Source organism: Lonchura striata, chromosome Z (assembly GCF_050655825.1).
Source record: "Lonchura striata isolate lonStrDom1 chromosome Z, ASM5065582v1, whole genome shotgun sequence".
Classification (NCBI taxonomy): domain Eukaryota; kingdom Metazoa; phylum Chordata; class Aves; order Passeriformes; family Estrildidae; genus Lonchura; species Lonchura striata.
Genome location: NC_140740.1, coordinates 19,899,896 through 19,926,442, shown reverse-complemented (window position 1 = coordinate 19,926,442; position 26,547 = coordinate 19,899,896). Strand labels below are relative to the sequence as shown.

Sequence of the window (26,547 nt, the reverse complement as noted above, 5' to 3'; positions counted from 1 at the left end):
CTGTGTCTTTGTATATATACAGGTCTAGCTGTATATACCAAGAATACAGCAAATGCTGAACTCTCTAGAGTTTGGTAACCACAGTAAGCTTTGGAATTTGATTTTAATGTGAAGTTTGTCTTGTTGTAAACTTATCTGTTCATAAGTTTTTCTTTATTTAATAAAAAAAATTCTTCTGAAAGGTGAGATTGATCTTTTACCTACTTGGGTATTTTAAATCTCTTACCTACAGTAAGAGCTTTTATAAGCTCAGGAACTACTCTTGTTCCTGCTTTATGCTTTGAGTTTGACTCAATCTTCTTGAAATCAAGTTCACATAAGAAGACCAAAGGACTTTATTTACTAGACTATAAGCAAAAACAGTAACCTTTGAAAGTGAAAAAATTAGAAATTACACTTGACAGAACAATAATTTAAAAGTTTATAAGCAAATATCTCACTGCCCACTGTATCTTTGCAAATGCTGTATTACAAGCATGCTTTTTGTCATGCTGTATCCTACCTTTTTTTTTTTTTTTTAAATTGCGACCAGCTCTATAACTTCCTCTAGTTCCCAGCTCCCATGTAAGTAGGAGTTTTTTGTTCATGTTCTCTCAGGGATCAGTGTTGGCCCAGTCCCATTTAATTATCTTTATTGATGATCTTGATGAAAAGATTGAGTCTATTGTTAGCACATATGTGAGTGATAACAAGTTGCACCGGACTGTTGATCTGCTGGAGGGCAGGAAAGCTCTGCAGAGGGACCTGGAGAGGCTGGGTTGATGTGCCAACACCAATGGCATGAGGTTCAACAAGGCCAAGTGCTGAGTCCAGCACTTTGGCTACAATAACCCCATTCAGAGCCACAGGCTGGGAATAGGTGGCTGGCCAGTGCCCAGCAAAAAAAAAGTGGCTGGGGGTGCTTGTCAATAGCTGGCTGAACATGAGCAAGCTGTGGCCAGGTGGCCCAAAAGGCCAACAGCATCCTGGCCTGGGTGAGAAATGTGTGGACAGGACCAGAACAGTGACTGTCCTCCTATACTGGTCACTGGTGAGGCCACACCACAAGTGCTAGGTGCAGTTTTGGACCCCTCGATTTAGGAAGGACATTGAGGTGCTTGAGTGTGTCCAGAGAGAAGGGCAATGGAGCTAGGAAAGGGTCGGGAGCACAAGTCCTGTGAAGAGAGGCTGAGTCTGGAGAAAATGAGCCTCAGCAGAGGCCTTAGCACTCTCTACAACTCCCTGAAAGGAGATTGTAGCCTGGTGGGAATCAGCCTAGTCTCCTAGACAATAAGTGACAGGATGAGAGGACATAGTCTCAAGCTGCACCAGGGGAGGTTCTTCACAGAAAGAGTAACTAGATATTGGAATGGGTTGTCCAGGGACATGGTGAAGTCACTTGGAGATGTTAAAGTAAAGGCTGGGTGCAACACTTTGTGGAATAGTCTAGTTGACGGGATGTTTGGTCATAGGTTGGGCTCAATGATCTCAGAATTATTTTTCAACCTAATTAATTCTGTGATTCTCTCTGTGTCTTGGTTGTCTTTTGCTTGCCTTTTTCCCTCTGTTAATCTCTCCAGTATCTAGAAGTGTCTCTCTTTTATCAGATCCCGTATATGACCAAGGGAAGAATGATCTCCTTTGTCAGAAGGATCCCTGTCACACATTCAGTTTTCTCTTTAAAATACATGTGGCAAACAAAATACAGAAGAAGATATGTGCCATTACAATATTTTAAATTTGTACAAATACCCATTTACTTGGATTCAGTCATATTTTCTCCTAGCAAAAAAAGGGTTAAGCTAAATCTTCTCAAATATCTTCTTTGTATTGTTGTAATGAAATATCTATGAGAAATAATGAAAAAGATTTTCCAGTGACATTCCTTTCTAAAAACCACAAAATATTTCTATGTCCTCTACAGTCCAGCTCAGAGTTTTTTTTGCAGGAAAATCACTGGATCTGTGATTATGGAGCCAGATCTGTGAGATAGGGAAATTAAGCTACAGAAAGCTGGATCTATGAAATTTTTGCTGTGGTCAAGGGTTACAGCTCTTCTTGTTGGTCACACTGCAGTTTCTCTGAATCTTAAACATAGGGACAGCTCAGGGAACAGATGAGCCTGTCATGGTTTTAAGCCCAGCAGGACATGAAACACCATGCTTCACCTCCTCCTCTCTTCCTCCACCATCCCAGTTGAATGGAAAAGAGAATCAAAGTGAAACTTGTATATTGAGATAAAAAGTGCTTACTGTTTGAAAAAAAAAATCATAATTTTATTAATTAGAATCATAACAATGATATTTTTTTCTTTAAAGTGATGCACAGTGAAATTTATCTCTCCAGTTTGGCTAGCTGATGCCAAACACCCCTTCTGGAACCCAGATTGACTGCACTTACCATTTTATATACTGGTCATGAAGTTGTGTGGTGTGGAAATATCCCTTTAATCAATTTGAGTCACCTGTCCCACCAATGTTTCCTTCCAGTTTATTTTGCCTACCATTTCACTGACAAAGCATGAGAGAAGGAATAAAAAGACTAGCAAAAATCCAAAACATTAATGTCTTATCAATACCATTCTCATTCCAATCCAAAACATAGCATTTGTACCATGTACTGAGAAGAAATTAACAGAAACCAGGGCAGAGTCATCGTTAATATTATTGGGATAAGAAACTCCATAGAAAATGTGCTTTGGTACCAAGTCCTTTGCAAGGAGTCACGGGCACTTTGTGCTGTGATTTCTCTCTGACCGAATATCTGTCAATCTGGTGCACTGACCCTTAACCTAGTCAGAAAAATATACTGGGTGCTGCTTTGGGTATCACCCAGTTGTATGACTGTCTCAGTGTTGGCATGCATCCCAGGAACAGATCCCTGGCTTACTAGCTGTTCCCTAAAATGGAAATCTGCTTTCTTTATACCAAGGACCAATAACAAGAATATTTTAACTTGAGTGAGCTAATTTCTGTACAAGTCTCATATCTTGGATTAAGTCTCATATCTCCTTTTCCGTATTACTTCAAAAGTGCTGAATTCAGCTGTGAGCAACATTTGAATCACCAGACTTTTACAGGCAGGAATAGGTAAGAAAATAGCTAAGAATTGCCAGAAAAACATTCAGGGATTTTAACTGAGCTCAAAGACATACTAAGAGGAAGGGGTTTGTATGACAAATCTATGAGGAATTACCATCCTCTAATGCCTGATTTTATATTCTGCATGGACTTGAAGTGTCTCCCTGCATGGCCCTCTGTCTCCAGCTTCTTTTTCCTATTACCCCAGTTTTTCCACCTCCTCTTCTCAGTTTACTTGCAATCATCTGGGATTTCAAAGTTATTCCAAACTGCTGTTGCTAGACATGAGCAAAGAATGATGCTTGACTCTCTGTATCCAAAGTCAAGTGCTTCATGAACCACTCAGCTGAACTTGGGGGGAAAGTTTTCACTGCTGATTTCTCACAATTTATGCTCTGTGTTATTCTGCATAGTAAATTAAACCACCCTGAGCCACTGCTACTGCTAATGCAGGATTAATGTTTCTGATGAATCAGGGCTACTTCAGTTATGTTGACACAGCACCACACTACAGGCATTCTTATACATATCTATACATACACACACATACATACACATACATACAGTTATATACACACATTTATATAGGGAAAAACTACAGAATAAGTTACTAAATTACAAAGTATGACCTTTTGATATCCTGTACTTGTACTTTATTTTCTAAACTTTTCCTGCATTTCCAAATAAACACAGGTAGCCTGATGTGCTACCAACTTCTAAGGATTATTTAAAAATACCTCACTTCTAAATGGGATGGCTTTAACTACCTTTCAGTTATACCTCATTAGCAACATAATTTTGAGTGAGAAGAAATTGTTGGGGACAGTGGCAGGGGGTTGAATGTCTTTCATATATTAGCAAATATTTCTTGTAGCACATCAGAATCAGGAATAATCACTGTACTGTTCTTTTAAAAAACTACAATAAAGAAAGATAAATTCTGGCTGCTTTGATTGATAGAATTTTGAAACATGAGTAGAGAAGAATATTTGTTATGGTAAAATTTCCAATCATTGTGGGATGGTTAATTTCTGAGAAATCGTGATATCATGCTGTCATGGTAAAGAGTTAAAAAGATAGGTTGTTACGGGTGAAAGTTGCACCCACTAATGCCTGTGAGGCCTGATCCTTCAAACAGGTTCAGATGAAGGGATTTTTTGTGCCAAAATAAAACTCCAGGAACTTTTCTGTAACCCCTGTAGTATTATGACTGAAGTATCAAAGAACATCTGCAGGATGAAGGCTTGCAGTCCTGTCATTGATAGCTTTTAAAAGCTTCATATTTTCTTTGAAGCTGTACAAGTAACTAGTAATTTCATCCCTCCAACTTTGTCATCTTTAATCATTGAACTACAGCCTACTGCTATGAAACGAAATAGCTCTTTATCTGTTTTCCAACAAATTAGAAAAACCTTTATCTGATATGCCAGAGTAGAGAAATGCTAAGACAAACAAAAGTGGGATTAGTGCCAGCCACTAGTTCTGACTACCCCATTAACACTGACAAACTGAGTCCATCTAAAAAAGAGGTGAAAAAAATAGTACGATTTTTGTTTGGTTGGGTGGGGTTTTTTTGTTGTTGTTGTTGGTTTTTTTTGTTGTTTTGTTTTTTTGGGTTTGTTTTTTTTTGTCTTTTTAATTTCACCGCAGAGCTGTTCTACAATCACTCAATTTTGTGCTCAGATTTTAGTTCCATGAAATAAGTTTTAGTATATTTAATGCAATGAGTTGTATTTGGGCAGGCAAACTCTTTGTCTGCCCAATGTAAAAGCTACAATAAATAAAAGCATCTCTCACTGACCTGTACTAAGTTGCATATGATTAAAAGGAATGCAACTTTAGCAGACTGATTTGTGTTATTAGTATTACATTTAAATGTCAGTAAGAAAAAACATATTTTGCAGATGTTATTCCTCTTTTCAAAGGGCAGGACTGTGAACGTGAGCTTCATTTATATTTGACAGTTTGCACATCAAGTGTCTTCTTTTTCAGCTAGATTTGTAGTAAATCCTTGGCTTAGAGAAAGCATAGGAAAAGTAAGATTGGAGTGTCTGCCTTAAAAGAGTACTAGGGAAACATTGGAGAAACTGTAACAAGTCTTAAATAGTAAAAAACCAAAAACATAGCCACAACAATATATTCTAGTTTCAAAGCCTTTGATAATAACTCATACACATGAGGAGCAAGCCTTAGATTTAAATAGGAGCAAGATAATTAACTAAAATCAGACACATAACTCCTTATGTAATTTTAAAATTGCAGTGTTAGCAAGAACTTTGCACTAAGAAACTACAAGCAGGTTTCTGTCAGCTTAGTTTCCTGGTCAAACGCTGAAGGCTGCAAATCTGGGACTTCTGGAATGAGCTGCCTGGGAATTCCATGACTTCCAGTGCCTTAGGAGTCTCAACTGTATTAATGCAGTGCTTATGCTGGGTCCTTGCTTCTTCTTATTTGGAAATTGTGTTTCTTTAGTATTAACTTTCACAGTAGAAAGAAAAAAGAAAAAGACAAAGACAAAAACAAAGAAAAAAGAATTTAAAAACTAGGTATTAAATGGTTCAGAGAAATTTCCAGAGGATCATATAATGAGAAGACTGAAACACAATAAGCTGTGTTCTACAACAACAGCAGATGACCTTTTGGGTTCTCATTATAGGGAAGCATTTGGACATTTTCATTTTCCCCCTTTTCCAACTGTTTAGCTCTACAATAACAGCAGCAGGAGAGAGCTACAAGGAAATTGTTTTTTTGCTGTATTATGCAATAGGTCTGGTTTATTGACAAGTCCGTTGTTGCACACACTGACTCAGACTGAATCTTCCAAGATTCTGTTCTTTGCTGTTCCAAAACAACATCTTGGCATTTCTTCATCCTTTGTTCATGGAGGATTGGGTTTTCCCCAAAGTTTTCTGTTGGTATTTACTCTGTGGGTACCTCCATTAATGAGTATGGTCCTACTCATAATAGATTTTGAAATGTCAGTGAAGATGATAGGATCAGATTTCTAGCAGTAATTCCTATAGCTGTAGATTTAACTTCCAAAAAACTGCTGGGATAGTCTGTCCAAATGTAAACAAGAATGGGTAAGCCTTGACTTAATTTCTGGCAGTTCTAATTCTGCTGTTTCTGAGCTTACATTTCTTAAAAAAACAGTCAAACTGTTCTCATTACCTTTTTTCCTTCCTTTTCCTCTTACCCTCATTCTTTTTCCTCTTTCTTTTGCTGCATAGACTAGAGAAATGAAAGGAAAACTAAATAATGCCAAAGGGTTGATGCCACATTTTCACTCTATAAAATCTGGGAGAACCATTATAAAACATTTTGCATTTCACTTGAAACTTCTGTGCAAAATATAAGGAAAATAATTATTTTCTGAGTGTAGAATTATATATGAAATAAAACACATGGACCTATCTCTGAGTTAATCTACATGAGACATAAACTAATTTAAATTAATCAAATACAAATACAGCTTTCATTTTTCTTCCTATCAAACAACCTCCACAATTTTATGGACAGTAAGAGATTTCTTGGGTTGTTCATTTTGCCCCTCCTGGTGAGGTGACTGGGGTTGAGTGAAACACTGAATCCAATCAGTCAAACTGTATTCAGCTTGGGGCAGTAGTTGATTTCTAGCATTTCAAAATGTATTTGTACAAGGGTGTGACTTGTTTCACAGCTGCACAGAATTCTTTGGGGCAGCTATTATGAGTCCTCTGAGATTTGCTTAACTTGACCCATGAGCAGATGGTGTTCAGTGTTCCAGAGAAAATCCCCATTTCCTTTTGAGGAAAAGTGATTAAACAAGAGGAAGAGTAACATTATGCTGCAATTTTTTAGATGCAGCTAATGCAGCTTCAGGGAAAGCACTCACATTTTCATTTTCTATTTCAAAATAATTCCTGAGGTATATACAATCTTTCTTAATTAATTGTTTAGCTAAAATTATGGGGTGATTTTTTTCCCCCTCTGATTTCAGTTCTTACACACTCTCTCTCTTAGGTAAATTTTCAAAATTTTCATACCAAAATCTGTATGGTTCTTAGCATGGAGGAAGCTGGATAGCGTGGCGTAACATGCACATCGTGGAGAAATTTCTTCACATAGAATTGTTGTGAAGCTACACAGAAGCGAACTTGCAGCTCCAGCTGGACAAGTGTTCTGGGGCAGAGGCTGTGTTTGCACTGGAGGTGTTTCACATCTCTGCACAAACAGCTGCAAGAAGCAGCTTAGCTCCAAGTCTGTTCTTGCAGCATAACAATGTGGCTAACAAAGCACAGCTTTGGAAAACCCCCTTAAAAAAGAGCTGGTGGGTCCAGGAGCACTCAACTGGGGACATGTGGGGTGCAGCCTCTGCACTCTGTAGGCTCACAACTTTAGGTATTTGAGGCTGGTTATGAGCAAGCAAACTGGTACTTCCTCCAGAGCAGCAACACCACAAGTTTCCGCCCTGTGCTGTGTCCTGAACACACTGTACTGAGAGATATGTCTGTTTGCAAAGCAGGGGAAAAAAAAGGCACTTTGAAAGCCCTAAACATACATAACTCTACACATTGAAAAAATCTCTGGTAACATCCAGAGATGGAGGTTCTGTGGCTGCATTGTTTGATGGCAAGAATTGAGACAAGGTTTAAAAAAAACCTTGCTAATATCAGGAATGGGTGGCTGTAATTCACTTATCATCAAGAACATTTATATGTATTAGTGTTCTTTGCTTATCAGTAACAGCACTAACATGAACTTATGGTAGAAGTTCAGTGTACATTGTATTGTTTAGGTTAAAGAAAAACCAAAACTTCAAGACATCTTTTAAAATGCTTGGAACATTTTGTTCAATTTCTAATTTCTTTTACCTGACTCTTTTATAGCTTTCCTAAATGTCTTGTCTGGCTGGTAGAAAACCTACTTATTTTTAGCAAATTCACTGTGTAAATTGCAAAAGAGATTTTTTTTTCAGGACTAGAAGCTAAAGGAACTGACATTTAGTTTCAGATGCATATAATGCAGAGACAAGTACAATTATTGCAACTTTTCTCTTATAATTTCAGAGTTTCTTTACACACATTGAATGTTCCCAGATCATTCCTGGGAATGACTGGAATCCACTAATATTAACTTTTCTTCTTCATAAAATGTAGCTCCACCACAGTACCAAGTTGTTTTTTTTCTAAACTTCTGTAGTCATCATACACCTCCTAATTCCAGTGCAGTCAGATTTTAGAATCCAAGTCCTTGTGTTTTAGACCCAGTTCTCACAGCTGCATACAATTTTATGGAAAGAGATCAGGAAACTGTTTCTCAGAAGAGCTCGTAAAATAAATAAATAGCACTTAAAAATCTTAAATTGTCTAATTAGAAATTTCCAATATATAGCAAATACATCTCTAAGATTTTTTCCTAATTTATCTGGGATTTGAACTGGTTTATAATCCTGTACTGCAACTCCAATTAGGAAAATGAGATTGCAGTTTAGAATTTCATACAGTCCATATGGTTTGACAAACATGGGATAAGCATGCTGTTTGTTTGCAAATAATTAAAAAAAACCAAGGCAGTGTCAGGGATTTTCCAAGAAATGTAAGAGAGACTGTGGCAACCATATCCTTAGGAAATGTCAGTGTGTCATGCCTCTTTTAAAGCCAAAGCTGCTTTCACCTTCCTATCAGACCAATTTTTGAAGTTACTTCATGCAAATATAAATCATATAGCTCATTCCTGTTATGATCACTGTCTTGTAGCTGAGCATACAAAAACAAAATCTGTTTCCTTAGACAAACCTCTTTCTGAAAGAGACCCTTGCATGTTGGAATGTAATCAAAATATAAGCCCAGAAGATATTTCAGTCAGCCTCCATTGCTTGAACAACTTCTCCAGCTCACCAAGTGTAATTTAGAGTATTGTGATGCAGCTGTAGTTTTTGCTGACCAATGCAAATTATTCTTCCCTGCTTAGTCATGTAGAAAAGTCATCCCAGTCAGAGGTTCTAGCTGCGTGCACTCATACTGAAGCACTGAGTCATGAAAGAGGGCATATGGTGCCTTCCGGAGTCGCAATGCCACTGTGCTTACCTTACAGTGCTCAATTTACTCAAGATGTCACTTTTTCTTCTAAAATTTGCCAAGGTTATTCATAATAAAATAACAACATTTGTTACGAATAATGAGACGTGAGAAATGCAGAATGCATCTGACCATTAATGATCAGCTTCAGTTACATGGCCTTTTAGTCATATTTTGATCAAGGTATCCATAGCCTTCCTTTTTATGCATGTCATTATGTAAATGCAGTATATTATTATGACCTTTTCTATAGTAGCTGGAGTTTTCTGGCTGGGGGTGAGCAAGGTCTTAGGAGGGGGCATGGCCAGGAAAGCTGACACAAGCTGATCCAAGGCATATTCCATTATATATCCTGTCTGTTCAGATATAAAACTTAAGAGATAGGAGGAGGAAGGGGACACATTTATTGTTATGTTAGTCTTATGAAGCAAATGCTGCACATACTCATGTCCTGCTTCCTGGGAAGTGACTGGACATCACCTGCTGATGGGAAGTAGACCAAAAGTCTTTTCATTTCTCTTCCACATGCAACTTTGTCCTTCACTTTATTAAACTGTATTTATCTGACCCATTAGGGTTTTTTTTTTCATCTTATTTGCTGTCCCACCCTTCCTCCCTATCTTGCTGAGGACAGAACAGCTCGGACAGCACCTGACATCCTGCCAAAGGGAATCCACCAGAAAGCTCTAAGGCCTGGAGAAGGGTTTGAATAGTGTTGAGAGGCTGTAGAGGATAGGAGGAGTCAAATATTACCTAGAATTATCCATAATGACGTCTTAGAGCCTCTGTCTTGGCATTGTTTTAGAAGTATGGAATTGGAGTGATGCAAAACAGATTTAGAAATTTTGTGTAGGGGGAGGATCCATGCTTGATCACAGATCCTTAGATCTATTCTAGTGGGTGTCCCCCACCAAGTCAGATTCTTGTTTTTCCTTTTTACTTCCCTGAGTGGACACATTGTGCCAACATTGGACCAGCATTTGGTTGCAAAATGTTGTTTTAAGCTATACTTTTATGCAAATGCATCTATAGAAACAGAGTGACTTGACTAAGTACTTTCCTCGTAGCTGTAATCCCTTTATTGTACTTTTTGACCTTACACTAACATTCTCAAAAGCCTTATAAAAATTATTTTACGTCACTAAGTGTTCTTTCTGTGATGAAATGGAAAATTTTAACCTCTCTAGCCTGTGCTTAATGTATGATAAGTATAAATAACAGAATAATTACTCAATGCCACTCTTTGCATGATATTATTCCTTGGAGCACATCTGAAAAAAAAGGTTGCTTCTGAAGGCTTAGGTGGGGGGGGGAAAGTAATGCTTTGGATGCTTTTGTGGCTATTGTATTGGAATACAATTTGCCCTTTTCAAAAGAAACTACAAAAAGAAAATCTTTGGTGATGGGTTGTTTTAGAATTCTTGTGTCTTATGCCAATCTTTAGAGAGACCAGCATCAGGATACAAGACATACAGCAGTGAAAATAAAGTTTTTGGTAAATACTATTTTGGGTACTTGTTAAAGTAAATACTGCATTGTTAGACTGGAGCTATTCATGTGGTTTTCATCCTTGGACATTGGAAGGATTACTCTTCTATTATGTAATTTGGATTGTGCAATGTTTTAGTTGATAGTGGCTGTAAATAGCAAAAAGGATGTTAAAAAAAGCTAGAACTAGAACTAGACAAGTTCTCTGTATATGTGCAGGTGCATATCTTGTCCATCCTATGCCTGTGCCTAGCTTTCAGTTATTAGTCACGAAGAAAAGGAAAGGGAAGGGCAAAAGGAGGAAGGAAGGGGAGAAAGGAAAGGAGAAAAGAAAAGGAGTAAAACTGAGAAAACATCTACAGTGGAAAAGAAGAAAGCTTAGCTGATCTTCATTTTAGGCTTAACTCTCTATTGCCTAGGAAATGTTTAACAAGTCTACCAGAAAAGAAAGCTTAGAAGTGAACCTCAGAGGTTTCATTGGAAAAAAATGCTTCAAGTAAAGAAACAAGAGCTGTCTGGCATCTTTCATTGTAAAGCATGTGCTTTAAGTATTTTTTTATTTTTTTTTCTCCAAGCATTAGTTCTTGGGCTTGAAAGTACATTTCTAATTTTTGTTTTTGTTTTGTTTTGTTGCTCTTCTAAGGTGCCCAATCCTGATAATTTTCAGCCTATAAATACTGCTAATCCCTCCTGTGACTACTCTGATAGCCATCTGCCAATACTGATATTGTTTAAACTCTTCAGCTTCTGTTTTCAAGCAAGCAAAATATATTACAACATGGAGTATTCTAATTTTGATGTTTGTCTACTTGTAGATTGCCAGTTCCTTGCCTACTTGTAGTTTTCCAGTAATTGTTCCTTTCCATTAGCAAAAACTCCACAAACCAAACAAACCAAAACATATCAGAAATATTTTTCCCATGTGTTCAGAGCAGAGGAAATGTGTAAGACCTCTGGTGGCTTTCAGAGCTCTAGTGTGAACATTTTTCACTCAATTTTTGTTCTTGAAATTTGCCAAAACCAGACTGTTCTGGTTTTGACTGGTGCAGATGTAATTGTCATCACAGTAGCTAGTACACAGCACTGTGTGTTTTGTATTCAGGATGAAAATATGTTAACACCCTGATGATTTGGCTGTTACTGCATAGTCCTCACCCTAAGTCCAGGACTTTGCAGTATTTCATTCAATGTCAGTGAGGAGCTGCACAAAAAGCTGTGAGAAAGCATGGCCAGGACCGGTAACACAAACTGGCCAAAGGGATATTCCACACTACAGAATATCCAGTATATAAACAGGGAGAGTCACCTGGTAGGGAACAGATACTTCAGGAATGGGCTGGGCATGAGTCAGTGGTGATGTGCACTTGTATAGTGCATCCCTTGTTTCCTCCAGGTTCAGTTACTATCTCTCATTATTATTGTTAGTATTTCTATTATTACCTTTATTATTATCATCATTATTGTCACTATAATCATATTCAGTATTACTATACTGTTTGATTTTCATTATTAAATAGATCTTAAACTTAACCCACAAGCTTTACATTTCATTTCCAGTTCTCTCCACTGGCAAATGGGGGGAGTGAGCAACTGGCCCCTACCTGCTAACTAGGTTTAAACTACAACACAGGCTTATGTGAAGTATTTGTAAGACTGATTAGAGCAAAAGATTTACCTTATGTGTGTTAAAGAGTAGACAATTTTTTGTAGATCCAAGTATGACTTTTACTTCTTCAGAACAGTGTAAAATTACAAATCCTGTCATTGTTAATGTGGTCTGTAGTAATTTCCAGATTCTATTTTGCTAGTGAGTGTACTAGGTATGCAGTGTGTTTTATGTTACTTTCTTTGTATTGCCTCCTTCTTTGTAATTTAAATAGTGTAAAAGATATCAAGTAGATGTATAAACCAAACCTGTAAACTTGTGAAATAACAAAATAAATTTTGCCTGATAAAGTCTGTTGTCCAAAAACATTTTGATCATGAGCTGAATGCTTTATCATGTCTCCTATTTTTTTTTTTCTTTCTGGCTTTAGAGAAATATTAATATATATCTAGTAATCTCAAATTCTTCACTATATTACAAGACATATTGAAAAAGACTGTCAAGAGTTCTCAGGTTTTCAAAATTATTTGGTGAAATGTTTTAAGGAATAATTACTTTAAAGTACCCTTCAAATATTTTCCAACATCTGCTTTGGTGAAACATGTAGTTTTTATTTGTGTAGTAAAGCTCATTAAAAAAAACTCCAAATAAATACCAGATCACCTTCTATCCTCCAAGATAGCCATAAAGTATATCAAATTGGGCCACACTCTTTAACTCAGTTTCACTCAGTTTGCAAAAGTGTGGTCTTTTTCCAGGGTGTTGCAGGAACTGTTGATAATATGTATAGAAAACTGTATGAAGTTGACTGATGACTACAAGTCTAAACCCATGTACCTTCAGCAATATGATTTTTTTTATAATGTAAAAATCTCTAGAATCTTGCCTACTGTAGAAACATAAATTTCTCTAATGTAACTCGAATTTCCTCAATAACTAATGACTACCATCTCAAATGATACCCATGACAAGCTTAGCATACCCTTTCCTTATGGTTTTCTCCACATCACTTCATAGATGCATAAGCTTTTCTCTTAAAAATAACAAACCAAAAACAACTCAAAAAGCCAAACAAACAGAAAAAAACCCAAAAAACAAAAAAATCCCTCATAAGAAGAAAGGGGAAAAAAAAACAAAAAAAAACAAACAAACAAACAAAAAACACCAAAAAATATTCCCCGCACAACAAAAATGTCTACATGTTTCATTCCCTGTCAGGGGAGTGGAAAAATAAAAGAGAGAATTATAATAGTTATGAGGAAGAAATTATTTCCTGTAAGGATGTTAAGGGACTGAAACACATTGTAGAACACAGTGCCCAGAAAAGCTCTGGATGCTCCATCCCTGGAAATATTCAAGACCAGGTTGGATACAAATTGGAGCAACCAGATCTAATGGAAGGTGTCCCTGCCCATGGCAGCGCAGTTGGAACAAGATGAACTTTAAGATCCCTTCCAATGCAAGCCCTTCTAGGATTCTGTGAATCTATTGTTATATTGTTGGTTAATGTATTTATGGAAAAGGATAACTGTTACAACATAAAAGGAAGAAGAGTGGAACTGCATAATCTGATCAGGTTGATTCATCAGGTCAAATAGGCTTTGACACTGCAAGAACCAATCTGTTTAATCTCCTTGAAGGTTTTATCCACCACTGACTTGGTCTCAAACAGTTGTTAAACCCATTGTCTTCCTGAGTGCCATTTTCAAGTAAATTAATATTATTCTCGTTTTCCTGTAAAATGCTTTGCTGTAAAACTCATTGTCTCAGAACATCAGATGTTTGATAGATAAGAACACTTGTAATTTTTTGTCAAATTTAGCCTTTTACAGTTTCAAGTTACAGTCAAAAGCTATTGTCCTTGGAATTCAAGGTAATACAATAATGGAATGAAACTGTTTTTACCACATTGAGCAATTTTTAAATTTTTGTTAAATTTACAATTTTAAATATTTGTTGCTCAGGAGGGAACAAAGAATGTCAGTCCTCCTATTTTTTAACAATTGTTATTTCCTTAGCAATGTCACTTGTTACTTATTTTTGTTTTCCTTTTTTAATACTAATTATGTAATTGTGCTAACAGTAGTTCCAGTATACATGTTGTCAATTGTTTCTTGTGTTTCTTTTAAAAGTATTAGAGGAAAAAAAAGAGAAAAAATTACTTTCTGTATTATGTGTAGCTGAAATACCTCTCCAGATTTTAGGAAGTGTGATGTTTTAAGAGATCAGAGAAGACTTTGTCATTATCAACATATTCAGTGTTCAGTGAGGAGCTGCACAAAAATATCAAAGTGTCAGATTACATGCTTTATCTCTTGAGAAGAATATGCTTTAATAGATTTGAGGCAGGAAGAAAGGAAAGGGAAGAAAGGAAAATCAAGGTAAAACAGTGATTCTGGCTGGCCAATAAGTGAGGTAATTTTTATCAATTTATAGATTTCAATATATATTATTTTCTAAAGCTACATCTTTTCCAAAGGGAAAGATGTCTCTTAATTTTCCCTAATCATTCTGTGTTTGTTGTATTTGAAAGTAGCAATTTAAATTAAATTACCATAATTAATATCTGCAGTAGTCATCAATGAGAAAACTATTTTATATACTAGAGCGATTTCTCAACATTCTAGGCCTGAAAAAAACAACATATAAATTGCCTTATTGATTTGTATTGAAGGAAAAATAGCTAATTAGTTTCAATATTAAGTTTTTTACAGTTATAGAATGATTAACAAGTCATTACATATTAGTATGGAATTATACCTTGGAGGAGAAATATACTACAGACAATTCTTTCTAAATTTATTTTTAGCCTCTTTCATGGAATAGATAGAGACATACACAGAGCTTTTGAAAATATGCTTTATGTTCTGTTCTTTTATGTTAGAAACATTTGAGATGGAAAAAAGTACTGTTTAAAGTGACACCATGCATGAAATAGGAGACTGGGAGGATACAAGGTGAAGTCTTGAAGATGATGAAATTAAATGAGTTTAGATAGGAATAGAGCAAGAGAAACAACCAATGGGAATATCTTACTGTCGAAGTATTATGAGATTATAAGAGATGCTTCTGGCCAAATTCAGGTGTAAATGAGACCATATGCTGAAGTCAGTAGGACAGATTAAATTTAACAGTAAATATGAGGTAGAGAGATAGAAAAGAATAGGAAGGTGAAAGGGATGGGGATAGGGAGGATAGAAACAGAGTGAGAGATGAAGCAGAAGTTGAAAAGATATCATATTCACCACATGGATTCCTGCAGCATCCCACTGGTACTTCTACATCCTGGTCTTCAGTGATGGGGGTGTCCTTGTTGCTCACCTGAAGATACTGCTTTTATACAGTCCGAGTTAGGGTATGACAACTTTGACTTACATGTACATCCTTTCTCACAGTTTTCACTGTGTGTTTTTTTTGTCCAGAGAAGTCTTATGCCCCCACAGTCTGTACATGGAAATTTTGTCGGGTATACTAATTGCAGATCTTCACCTTCGTTAGACCTGGAGTTAATGTCTTCCTGTTTTGCCATCTGTGCTTATCTTCAATTCCATTGTCACAGCTTATCTTATGGGTACAGTGCCCTGAGCTAGGTGACTGCATTCTTTGAGCCCTCACACCACCCCATGCCTCAAAGATTGTCTTCCAGGGACTCAGTTTGCGGGTTTTCCACAGGGGTGGTGCATGCATAGAAAGGCAAAGGAGAAAAGACAGAAGCAACAGAAGTAATAATGCCAGTAAGCATAAAATGTACAACAGCTATTCCAATCATCAAATGTAAAAATCCAATTGCAATCATCAACCTAATTCTCAGTAGACACAGCTCCCAGTTTCTGAGACCCAACTATTAGAATATGGATTTTAGCCAGGTATTTGGGCTAATTTCCTGAAGGGGAATTACGGGTTAGAGTGAAAATTTCTGATGTTTGATTAGCCATTTCTGTGGCTCAGGCTTTTTCAGTTCCTTATACTGTGAATGGTAATAGTGCATTCAGTTTCAGTAAGATGCAAGATGCAAGGAACAAGATACCCCTTGTTCCTTTAATAGTAACATATCTAACACCAGTGACTTTGTAAAGCCATTTTTGACAGTTGTTGGAATTGAACATTAAGATCTCTAACTCATATCTGGTCCATTACTGAAGGCATGTCACATAACATTTTCAGAACCCACTGGTTCTGTGTAAAAACTATCTTAAGCTTAAAACCTATATTTTGTCCCACTGTATCTGGGGCACATATATTACTGATCCATTCTTAGCTTTCTTCAGGAGAATTAAGTTCCTGTCATGTCCTTCCTGCTGATGAGTTGTGAAAGACACAGTTTGGGCAAATGGATGGAACTACTATCCTGCACCTAAGACCAGCATGTAGAATTAGGCTCAGTAACTTTTCATTAGAATATCCCCAGACTAATCCAAGTGATGTACTATAAAGTGGCTTGTCTTGCAAATTCAGGTGTCTATCAAGTACATTTGGAGCTTGAAATTAGCTATAGAATTACATAGCAAGTGTTGATTTTTAAGTTCCATATAGGGGTATCCCAAACAAATGCACATGTCAAGTATTATGACATGTATTTTCTCAGTCAGCCAAGACTCAAGGGGATGACCAGGTCTTGCAGCACAATTGATGATTACCTTTGGACACTGAAGGAAATGGCAATGGGTTTGTTGAGGATGTGTCTTCCTGTTCTCTAAAAGCTTCAAAATAGGGTTTTTTCTCAACCATATCAAATATTGTTGGAGAAGTTTTATAGATAATGACAGAATTACAGAATATTCTGCTTTGGAAGGGACCCATATTCCTGTCCCACTGGGTAATTCTACACACCATGAGAAATTAAGTTTTAGCACAAAATGTTCTCACACAAAATACAAAAAAGTTCTCATATAAAAAAAGATTCTTATATAAAAAAAATTTCAGACAAGCACATCTTCAAATTGAGCCTATGCTTAGTTCTCCAGAGTATAGATTAAAGCTCTGTTATGATTTAATTTTGACACAAAACAAAAGCTATGGCTACTGTTGATGGGGTCATAAGTGACATTAATTTTCTTCCAAATTTAATTGTATTTTTAACTCTCTTTTATTATTACTATTACTATTACTATTGCTATTGCTATTGCTATTGCTATTGCTATAGCTATTGCTATTGCTATTGCTATTATTAAATTTTATTTTCAGTGGACAAAGTGTTTGCATTACATTCCTTTGCAATTACTGCTACAGGAAATTGCACCCATGAATTAGAAGCATGTGTGGTCCACAGGGTACTGTGGTTACTGTATTGATTGGAATAGGTCAAAGAAGTGAGGTGAGGTTAAATTATCCTCTTAGGACACATGCTAGAAAACCTAACAGTAGATCTGACATATTAATGTGACAATACAAGTATTTTCAAAGACAGTTAGAGGTCTTGACAGGTGGTAAAAGACTTTTCTAAATTTTATCCATGACACATTTTTAGTCTGTTGCTGTCCATCATTCTGATTTAGGAAAGGGGATTCAGTTATTTCCCATGTGATATTTTATTTTATTTTCTTAAGATCATTTAGGTTACTTATTAATATTTCTGATGTTTCTGAAAAATTTTGCCAGGTCATGATAATTAAAAGCCTTCTGCGGCAGAACTCAGAAGGTTAATACATGTTTGCATGATTTCAGTATACATAAATTCTTGAACCAACTCGCATGCTAAATTTGGTTGAATTTTCTAATTCTCAACTGGTTGAAATAAAATAATACATCCATAAGATAAAAGTCAAAGCTTTTCCCACACCATTTTTTTTTTTTAGTAAAAAGAAAAACTCAACAAAAATCTAACTAACAATACATAAAGTGTTTTTTCTTATGTAATCATACTAATATTTGGTCTCCCAACAAGTTCCTGACAATTAAAACAGAAACAAATCACAAAATTTGATAAACTGAAAATACAAGCAATTATGGGGGCCAGTTAAACATTCTATCAGTTTCTGTTATCACTTTCCTATAAAAAGGTACTTATCTCAAGTTCCTGTTGATAGCTTTTCTTATAGGCACAGTATTTTGAGACATACAATTGCATTCTTTAAGTTCCTCATACAAAGTTAACAGAGAAATTTATAGCGATCAAAACAAAATCAGTGGTCAAAACAAAGTAGTTTGCACAGAACCAAAGTTGAGCCCTGTGGTCAGATAACAAGAGTGAAGAAGGACAGCCTGGGACAGATGCTAAATTGCTAGCTTTCCAATGCTAGAAGAGATCTAAGCTGGGATCAAATATTCTCAAAAGGGTAAGGGAAAAAAAAAATAATTTTGATAAAAGGAAGTGTTACTAGGAAGTCACAATATCTCTGTAATACAATGAGAGACTCTGAAAAAGCTAAAAGTGCTGGTTTTCTGTTGGCTTTTTTTTCTTGTTTATTTGGTTGGTTGCTTGTTTTGTTGTTTTTTTTTTTTTAATCACTCTTGCAGAAGGCAGTATTTTAGTGGATAGATTTTTTTTTGGTTGGTTGGTTGTTTGGTTGGTTGTTTAGTTGATTTTTTGCTATCACTCAAATTCAAAACAAACAAAACAAAATACTTACAGAAATCTAGGGCCTTAAAAAGTAAAGAAAAAAGGAACTTTCTGGAAAGCTATACTGCAGGAAATAATGTTTGTCTTCAGACATAAAGGTTTATAATTATGCTGTTTTTTCAAGTTTCTACATCAGTCTTTCTAGGTCTTTTAAAGTAGAGTAGTTGTGTTCTGAAACATCAACTTAGCTGATATTTTGGGGTATTTTTTTAATGTTTCTATCCAGTGCCAGGAATTGGCAATACACAGTAGTTCCATGTAACAAATATGTCATGGTAATGGAATAATAGCTGTGTCCCCAGTATTAAGTATAATAAATAATTGCAGTTGGTCCCAATAATATTATCCCATATGATTTCCATAATAAAATATATCCATCAACATTCATCATCACATGACTATATATGAATAAGTCTTATAGGATGACATGATTGTCATTGACTAGCACACCATTGCTTCAAGAAAAAAAAATAAGTTTTGAAGATTAATATGGCTTTATGTATTTCTTTACATAACTTTCTAATATATTTTTTAGAGCAAGTACCTAAGGTTATTAGTAAAAGTGATGCATCTTTGTAGGTTTTCATTTTTATACAGCTTTTTTAACTGAATATAAAGTAGTGCTCACAATAAAGTTTCAAGAAATTCTGGTAGTTTTTTTTGGGGTGTATCTGGTCTTTGAATATAAAAATTCATCAAGTTGAAAAAAATACAGATTTGAGAACATAAATATGATTTTATAGATGATTATTCTTGTGCTAAGATTCTTGCCTTCAGTATAATCATTAAAAGCAGCATAGGTCATGGCAGTATGGTTTCGTTTCTTAGCGCTAATTTTGCCAACTCAAGAATGCATTTGGGGAACAAAAATAACTTTCATACCTAAGAAATAGTCAAAATGGAAGGATAAAATGGATGGGATTTTGTGTCCCATACCAACCATGTTGTGAGCAAGGCAACCTTCCCTCTGCTCAGCATTCATGAAGTCACACCTGGAGTACTGGGTTCAGTTCTGGTCTTCTCAGTACAAAAGGGACATGGACAGACTGTTCAAAGTTCAGTGAAGGGCCACCAAGATGAGTAAAGGACTGAAGTATCTCTTCTATGAGGGAAAGAACAAACACTGAATTGCAATGCAGAGTTCCTATTCTCCTTGATGCTTACTTGCTCAGTTATGTTATTAGATGATATCAAAGCTTGGTGTCTGACCGAGCCTCTACCTTCTGCAGAGAGCTGTGAAAGGTATCTAGATTGTGGTGGAAATTATTTTTGGAATTCACTGAGTATGCATGACTGTTGTTCTGAAAGATACAATGCAGGATGCAATCTTAACTTCCTGTCACTATATGAAAGTACACCTAAGCAGATCCAGAAGGTTTATCCAACCAGGTATGTCAGTGAAACATGTACCTAGGCCTCTCTGCGACATATATCAGCATCAATGCTAAGCTTACTTAAACAAGCTGATCTGAGAAACAGAAGAGCTGTAAGTTACACCCTCTAAATAGGGATAGCAGTGATCACATAATCTCTAGACATGCTGACTCCTGTCCTGTCCCTTGGGCTGCTCTGTTGTGCGTCATCTGTAGAGTGGGTCAGTGGCTGCAAAGCACATGCTGGTCTCCAGGGAGAGCACAGAAAACCCTGATCTCTCATACCCCTGAGAGCTCTCTTTAACTATCATGTCTATTTTCCTCAAGTCATGATCATATATGCATAATTCGACTCTTTCAGGGATAATTCATGTTCTTGAAACATCTTTAAAAATAATTATAACTTAAATAAATGAAAAGGGCAAGGAGAGACCAAACAGTTGTGGAGAAAAAAAGGGGAGGGAGTGAGAATTTGGTTTTCTGTGAGCAAATGATTTGATAAGAAATAGTTATGTTGTCTTTAGGACTCATTCATTTATTTTAAAAAGCACAGTTTTCAGAATTTAATTTGTGCTTTCAGGAACTAAGTATAGAAAATTGCATAATGTCCTTTTAGAAATTGGTGACTAAGAATGATCACTGGAAATGAATATAGCAGCATGTAATTTGTTAAAATATAATATTTTTAATTGCAAGTTTAAATTCTTCCAAAATTGGTTATGCTAAATATAACATGCATACTAGGAGAGCAAAAGTTATACTTCTTAAAATATAATGATGAGATAAGAACCAACAGAACACAAAGGAACCTATCAAGGTTACTCTCGGAACAGAGTTAAAGAATTTGTGGTTTGTAAAGCACATCCTTTTTCAACAATTTTTGTTTCTGTATTCTATTTATGGCCTTTCAAGGTGTTGCTTATGCTTATCAACAGCATTTTTTTTCTATTTTTTTTCCATCAGGTGTTTCATTCCAAATGCCTATGCTGCTCTCTTCACCGCTGCTCTGGTGCCATTAATGTGCCTGGTGGTGGTTTTTGTGGTGTTCATCCACGCCTACCAGGTGACTCCTCAGTGGAAGGCATATGACGATATTTTCAGAGGAAGAACAAATGCAGCAGGTATGATTTGTCAGAGAAGTATGATATGCAAATAAGCTGTACTTTCAAATGGTACAGACTGTTCTCACCAGTTCAGAGAATTCCACCTGAAACCATGGTTCAGTAGATACCTACACACTTAGATTACGCCTGCCCCTTTGAAGTCTGTGAAAGTACTTTGATGATCAAAGTTATGCAGATGCTTAATGGTCTGAGCGGGTAAAAAATACTTAAAACCTAGAACAAGAAATTAGTATCACTGGCTTTATGACTAAGTTTAGTCTAGCTAAAGAGAAGAACAGAAATAAAACAAAGTACTGCCCTGCTTGGAATACTGTGTCTTCATGCTAGATTTTGGCTGGAAGTATTGAGCATCCTATCCCAGGCAGGGCTGGGGCTTATCAAGTGCAATGATTGCCCACTTGCAGAGCATGATCACCTATGGATACAGGCTGTGCCTCCTGCTCAACCCCAGGTGATGGGCTCAGCTTTGGTCACTGTGTTTTGCAGTGTATTTTTGGTTGTGAAGCTACGTACAGGGTGCACTGTGCACTGGACTATTAGGAGTTAATGCCTCTGTTTTGAAATTTCATATGCTACTTGCAACTGAAATGTGCTTGAAAGGAAAAATCTGTCTTGAAAAACAGGAAGTTTCAATCGGCCTCCTCTATCAGAACAATTTGAACTACAGTGTTCCCAAAATAAAATTGCAGCAGTTTAGACCAATACTGTAATAATAATAGGACACTCTGTGGGAATCTTGAATATTTCTGTTGTCTTCATGGTATTTTATGAAAAGAAGATTCGTTTTATAAGCTAATGCAAATATTTTTTTAAATATTTGGGGTACAGAGATATATTCCTTTCTTGAGAAAATTATAATAAACATTAAGTATTTATAATCTGGACATTTCTGCAAATATTTATGTCCTTTTTAATGACACAATGTTAGCTTGGCTAAGATCTGTATGAATCTGGATAAGTTCTGATGATATTCAAGACCTTAGTTGCACTTTGTCATTTCACTCTGATATAAATGCACAGGGGTGGCTCCTCTTGGTCTTCAGTTAATTTATTTATAATTAGCTTTGTTTGCGTATCTCTAAGGATATTCCTAATAATATGTTGAGGGTTAAGGCTTGTCTCAGAGCTGTTAAACTAAAGGAAAAAGCAGATGGAATATTGAACTAATACCATAGTTATCATGCAAAATGGCAGAAAGTACTAATAGAAATTATAACTGCATGACATTAAGACATGAAATAGTAGGATTGAAACAAATCTTTGATTTAGCATAGGATTCAGGATTTCTTTCTTTCATAGAATATAGAAAATAGGGTGGAGAATGCCAAAATCTCAGAAGAAAAGAAAAAAAATCAGAAAGAGAAAGGTTCAGTAAGATCCATTATTTTTTTTTAAGTCAATTGTAACTTTTACTACTGGTGCACCTGCAAGGCAAACTGCTGTTTTGATAACAAAGAACTTTGGTAAGCACAAATGGAATACTGACAGCAGACTGGAGAGGGGCTATATTAGCGAGAAAAACAAGCTGTCTCCTGCAATTTATGGTGGCTATAATTGTATAAGGGAAATCCATGTAGCTGTGTTTATGATTTAAGCTTCTAGAGATAAAATATGGTGATTTCTGTAGTTTGTTACATTGCTTATAACTACATAACACAGTACTAACTGTTGACTAAAGGTCTCTGCCTTTTTTGACTGAATATTTCTCTTCTGAAATTAAAGGTGTTGGTATTATATTACACAGTTTTTAATATCTTCTGGGTATATTGTGCTTGTAAGGCAGTTTGAAGTGGTAAGGCCTAGTATCACTTATAAATCTTGAATCTTGACATCGGCTCAGCTGACTCTATCTTATTACCAAATTCCTGGGAACTGCTCCTGCTCCTATTATTGTAGCCACATAAATTGCTGCACTGGGAAGCAACATTTTTCACATCAGTAAATTTTTCTGCAATCAGTCTCATGATGATATTTTACTTCTGAAATATAGAAGAGGTCTTGGATTATACCTGCATCAACTTTTGGTTTACAAGACACTATGTGTTAGGAAAATCTTTTGGCAATGTTTTCTCCTTAAGTTGCACAGACATACATTATTTTTTCTGTTTTCTTATGGCAATGAATAGGCTATAAGAAATGAATATGCCATTTGTCTGTTTCATCCAAAACCAGAGATGGAGCCAACAAGCAACAGTTTATGTCAGAGGCCTTAGAGAATTCAGGACAGATAACACCAGTTGCTCTTCCCTTTTCTATTAATATATTCCCTCCATTATATACAGCCACCACGTTATTCTTCTACGGCTATTAGAATAAATTCTGTAAATTCTGTAAAACATCTTGCTGAACTTAGATAGTAGCATGGTGGTTTACTATTTTTTTTCTGTCCTAGGAGCAGAGTTTGTTACTATCCACTAAAGGAGACTCCTGTGTACTTTTCTTTCCTGAGAGCAGAATAACAATGCTTTATGTTTATGTATATTTATGGTTTCACCATACATGCCTAAAAGAAAACATTTGGGGCTGAAAAGGTGATCTATTTCTAGACAGATAAATATTTTCTTGGAAAACTATAGGGTATAATTGGAGGGTCTATTACTTTTATTTATACAATGTCCATTTTTTATTGTACCTCCTTTTCTGTTATGCATATATTCTTCCTAGTATCTATCTTCCTCTATATTTTTTCTGAATGTCCATAAGTAAATTCTCACCTCTCATACCCTTTGCTGGTAGTTTCAAGAAAATACCATGGCCCAAAGACAGCTAGCCCAAGAAAAACTCTTTTAGTAACTGGTGTCAATTCCTTTGGCAGTGGTCTGTGATCTTCCTAGAAGGTATTTATACTTCTTACTTGTGACTAGGTTATCAATGTAAAAGAATATGATTAAAGCAAGGTTTTAGTGTAGAATAAACACAAGTAAATAAGGTTTGCCAAATTTTAATGTAAGCAATATGCACACTTCTCATTACTCTGTCTGCAGCAGCAAATATGTGAGTTTGCCCTCTGATGCTTTTTTTTACTGTTCCAGAATTTCCGTTACTGGTCATGTTGGTTTGCATGGTGTTGGATGTTTACTTAGCTCAGGGAATTTTCCTCGACAGTAAAGGTCTCAAGAAAGGGCAGGGGAGAGTCAAGAATTAGTTATCTCTTAGAGCAGTCAGCTTTTCCTTCTCAAAAATGAATGCTGCAAAGAAAAGTGTGAAAGGTTGAAAGAACTGTGAAAGATGATTTTCAAGGAATGCTAGCTCTATCTCTGTAATCATTCAGAGATAGGCATTGAGTTTGCTTAAAAAGAGTCCTCACTTTGTACTTGTTCTGTTTGCCAGCCTTTCAGCAAACATGTTCTGTTGGCTGACTGTCCTTCTATATATAGAAACCACCTTCTCGAAAGTTAGCCTTGACAGGAGCCAAGTCAGAGCATTCATTGGATAAACAGCCTTTGGGCTAACTAATATTTAAGTTTGCATCACATGACACAGTTGGCCCTCCTGGCTGCCAGGGCACTGGTGATTCATATTCAGCTTCCATTTGACCAGGACCCCAGGTCTCTTTTCATGGCACTACTTTCCAGCATCTCATTCCCCAGTCTGTCTGTCCATCCATCCAGGGTTGCCCCACCCCAGGTGCAGATTCTGGCACTTTCCCTTATTGAACTTCATATGGTTGGTGTTTGCTCATTCCTGTGCCCACTCCTGTGATTTGCTCAGGTCTCTCTGCAGGGCCTCCCTGCCTCCAAGAGTCAACAGATCCTCCTACAATTGTATCACCTGTGACCTTGCTTAGTGTCTCTTCCAGTCCTGTGTCTAAGTTATTTATGAAGCAGTTGAAGAGCACAGGGCTGAGGATGGCAACCTGTGAAAATCCACTAGTGACAGGTCCTAAAATGCATGTACAGAAAATGAATAGTAACAGGACAGCAATCCAATATAAATGGTTTTATTTTCTGTTTGCTATCCTTTCCTAATTTCACAAAAAGATTTAAATATGTAACAGAATAACTTGATTTTGTCGTCCCCCCCCCCCCCCAATAGTTGTAAATTAATAAGCTTCATTTATTGAATGAATCTTGAGCTGACATAATTTTCACTGGCAGGCCCTCCTCATAAATATGCAGTACAACTTACCTGAATCAGGTAACATAATTGCAAAAGTGTCAGAATTAATGTAAAGATTAAAACCTCATGTTGTGAAAATAGAACTTCATGAAGAATGCCTTGGTTATTTAGTTCTAAAATTTTAACGATCTACTTTCATTTTCCTTTATATAAATGTCTTTAATTATTATTATGAAATTGTAGAATGGTTTGGGTTGGAAAGGACCTTAAAGATCATCTAGTTCCAGTCTCCAAATATATTTATTGTGTTAGCAGCATACAATTCCTAGTCACAACAGAACATGCTGAATAGTCTGCCTACACCTACTAAGAGTTATGGACAGCATTCACAATATTCAGCACACACACTGGATATAATATTTTAGTCTTCATAATGTTCCAGGAGGTCTTTTTTGTAATTAGGAGAAAAACAAATCTTTGCCTTCAAGATTTTTTACAAATTCTATTAGGACAAAATGAACAACCATAATTAGAAGTTGAAATAAAGAACTAAGATCTGAATAAGGTAATAAATGCATCCTCTTCACTCATGTAATTTAGATTGCTTGCACTGTGCTTCACATGTTCAAAGTAGCTTTTTTTCTTTGAAGAAATCTGCAGAAGCAAGCTCATGTCCATGAATTGTGACTGCACAGTTGCAATTTTAGCACTAATTTAATATTTTGCAACTGTGCATTTAAATAATTTTATATGGAAATAAGTAGGCTCATATTTTTATTTATTCAGTTGATCTGCTACTTTTCTGGGATTTGCCATGTTCCCTGCATAACAGTAATAGCATAAGCTATGATAAAATGCCCTTTTCTTCCCCTTTTATTATAACACAAGGTGTCTTAAAGTTGCATGTGAAAATTTGCCAAAACCTTGAGATTTAATGCAAAGGTTAGAGAGGCTAGTCTTTTATGACTTTGAATCAGTGATGTGTTTGTTATACTTAATGGGACATGTGCTTTTCTTTTAGAAAGTATACTTTAATTTCAAAATTTTCCTTGCCACAAGGATCAGCAGATCAAAAAATATAAATTAACAAAATATTTTGACACATTTTTTATTTCTATTTCTGCAAATTATGAATGAACATTTTTTTCCAGTTCAATTTCATGGACATGGATCTACCAGCTTTCTTGTCTTCAGTATCTGATACTGTTAAATTCTGCACA

The 26,547-nt window shown here is 36.1% G+C and overlaps 1 protein-coding gene across 8 annotated transcripts in view; it reads left to right on the top strand.

Moving 5' to 3' along the window:
• The window catches only part of ADGRV1 (adhesion G protein-coupled receptor V1), a 253,088-nt gene that overhangs the window by 186,168 nt on the left and 40,373 nt on the right, over positions 1–26,547 (top strand). For all 8 annotated transcript variants that reach the window (XM_085566958.1, XM_085566953.1, XM_085566955.1 and 5 more), the window contains one exon: positions 21,108–21,265. In XM_085566958.1, the coding sequence (XP_085423084.1) occupies positions 21,108–21,265 (158 nt within the window). The remainder of the gene's footprint in view (positions 1–21,107; positions 21,266–26,547) is intronic.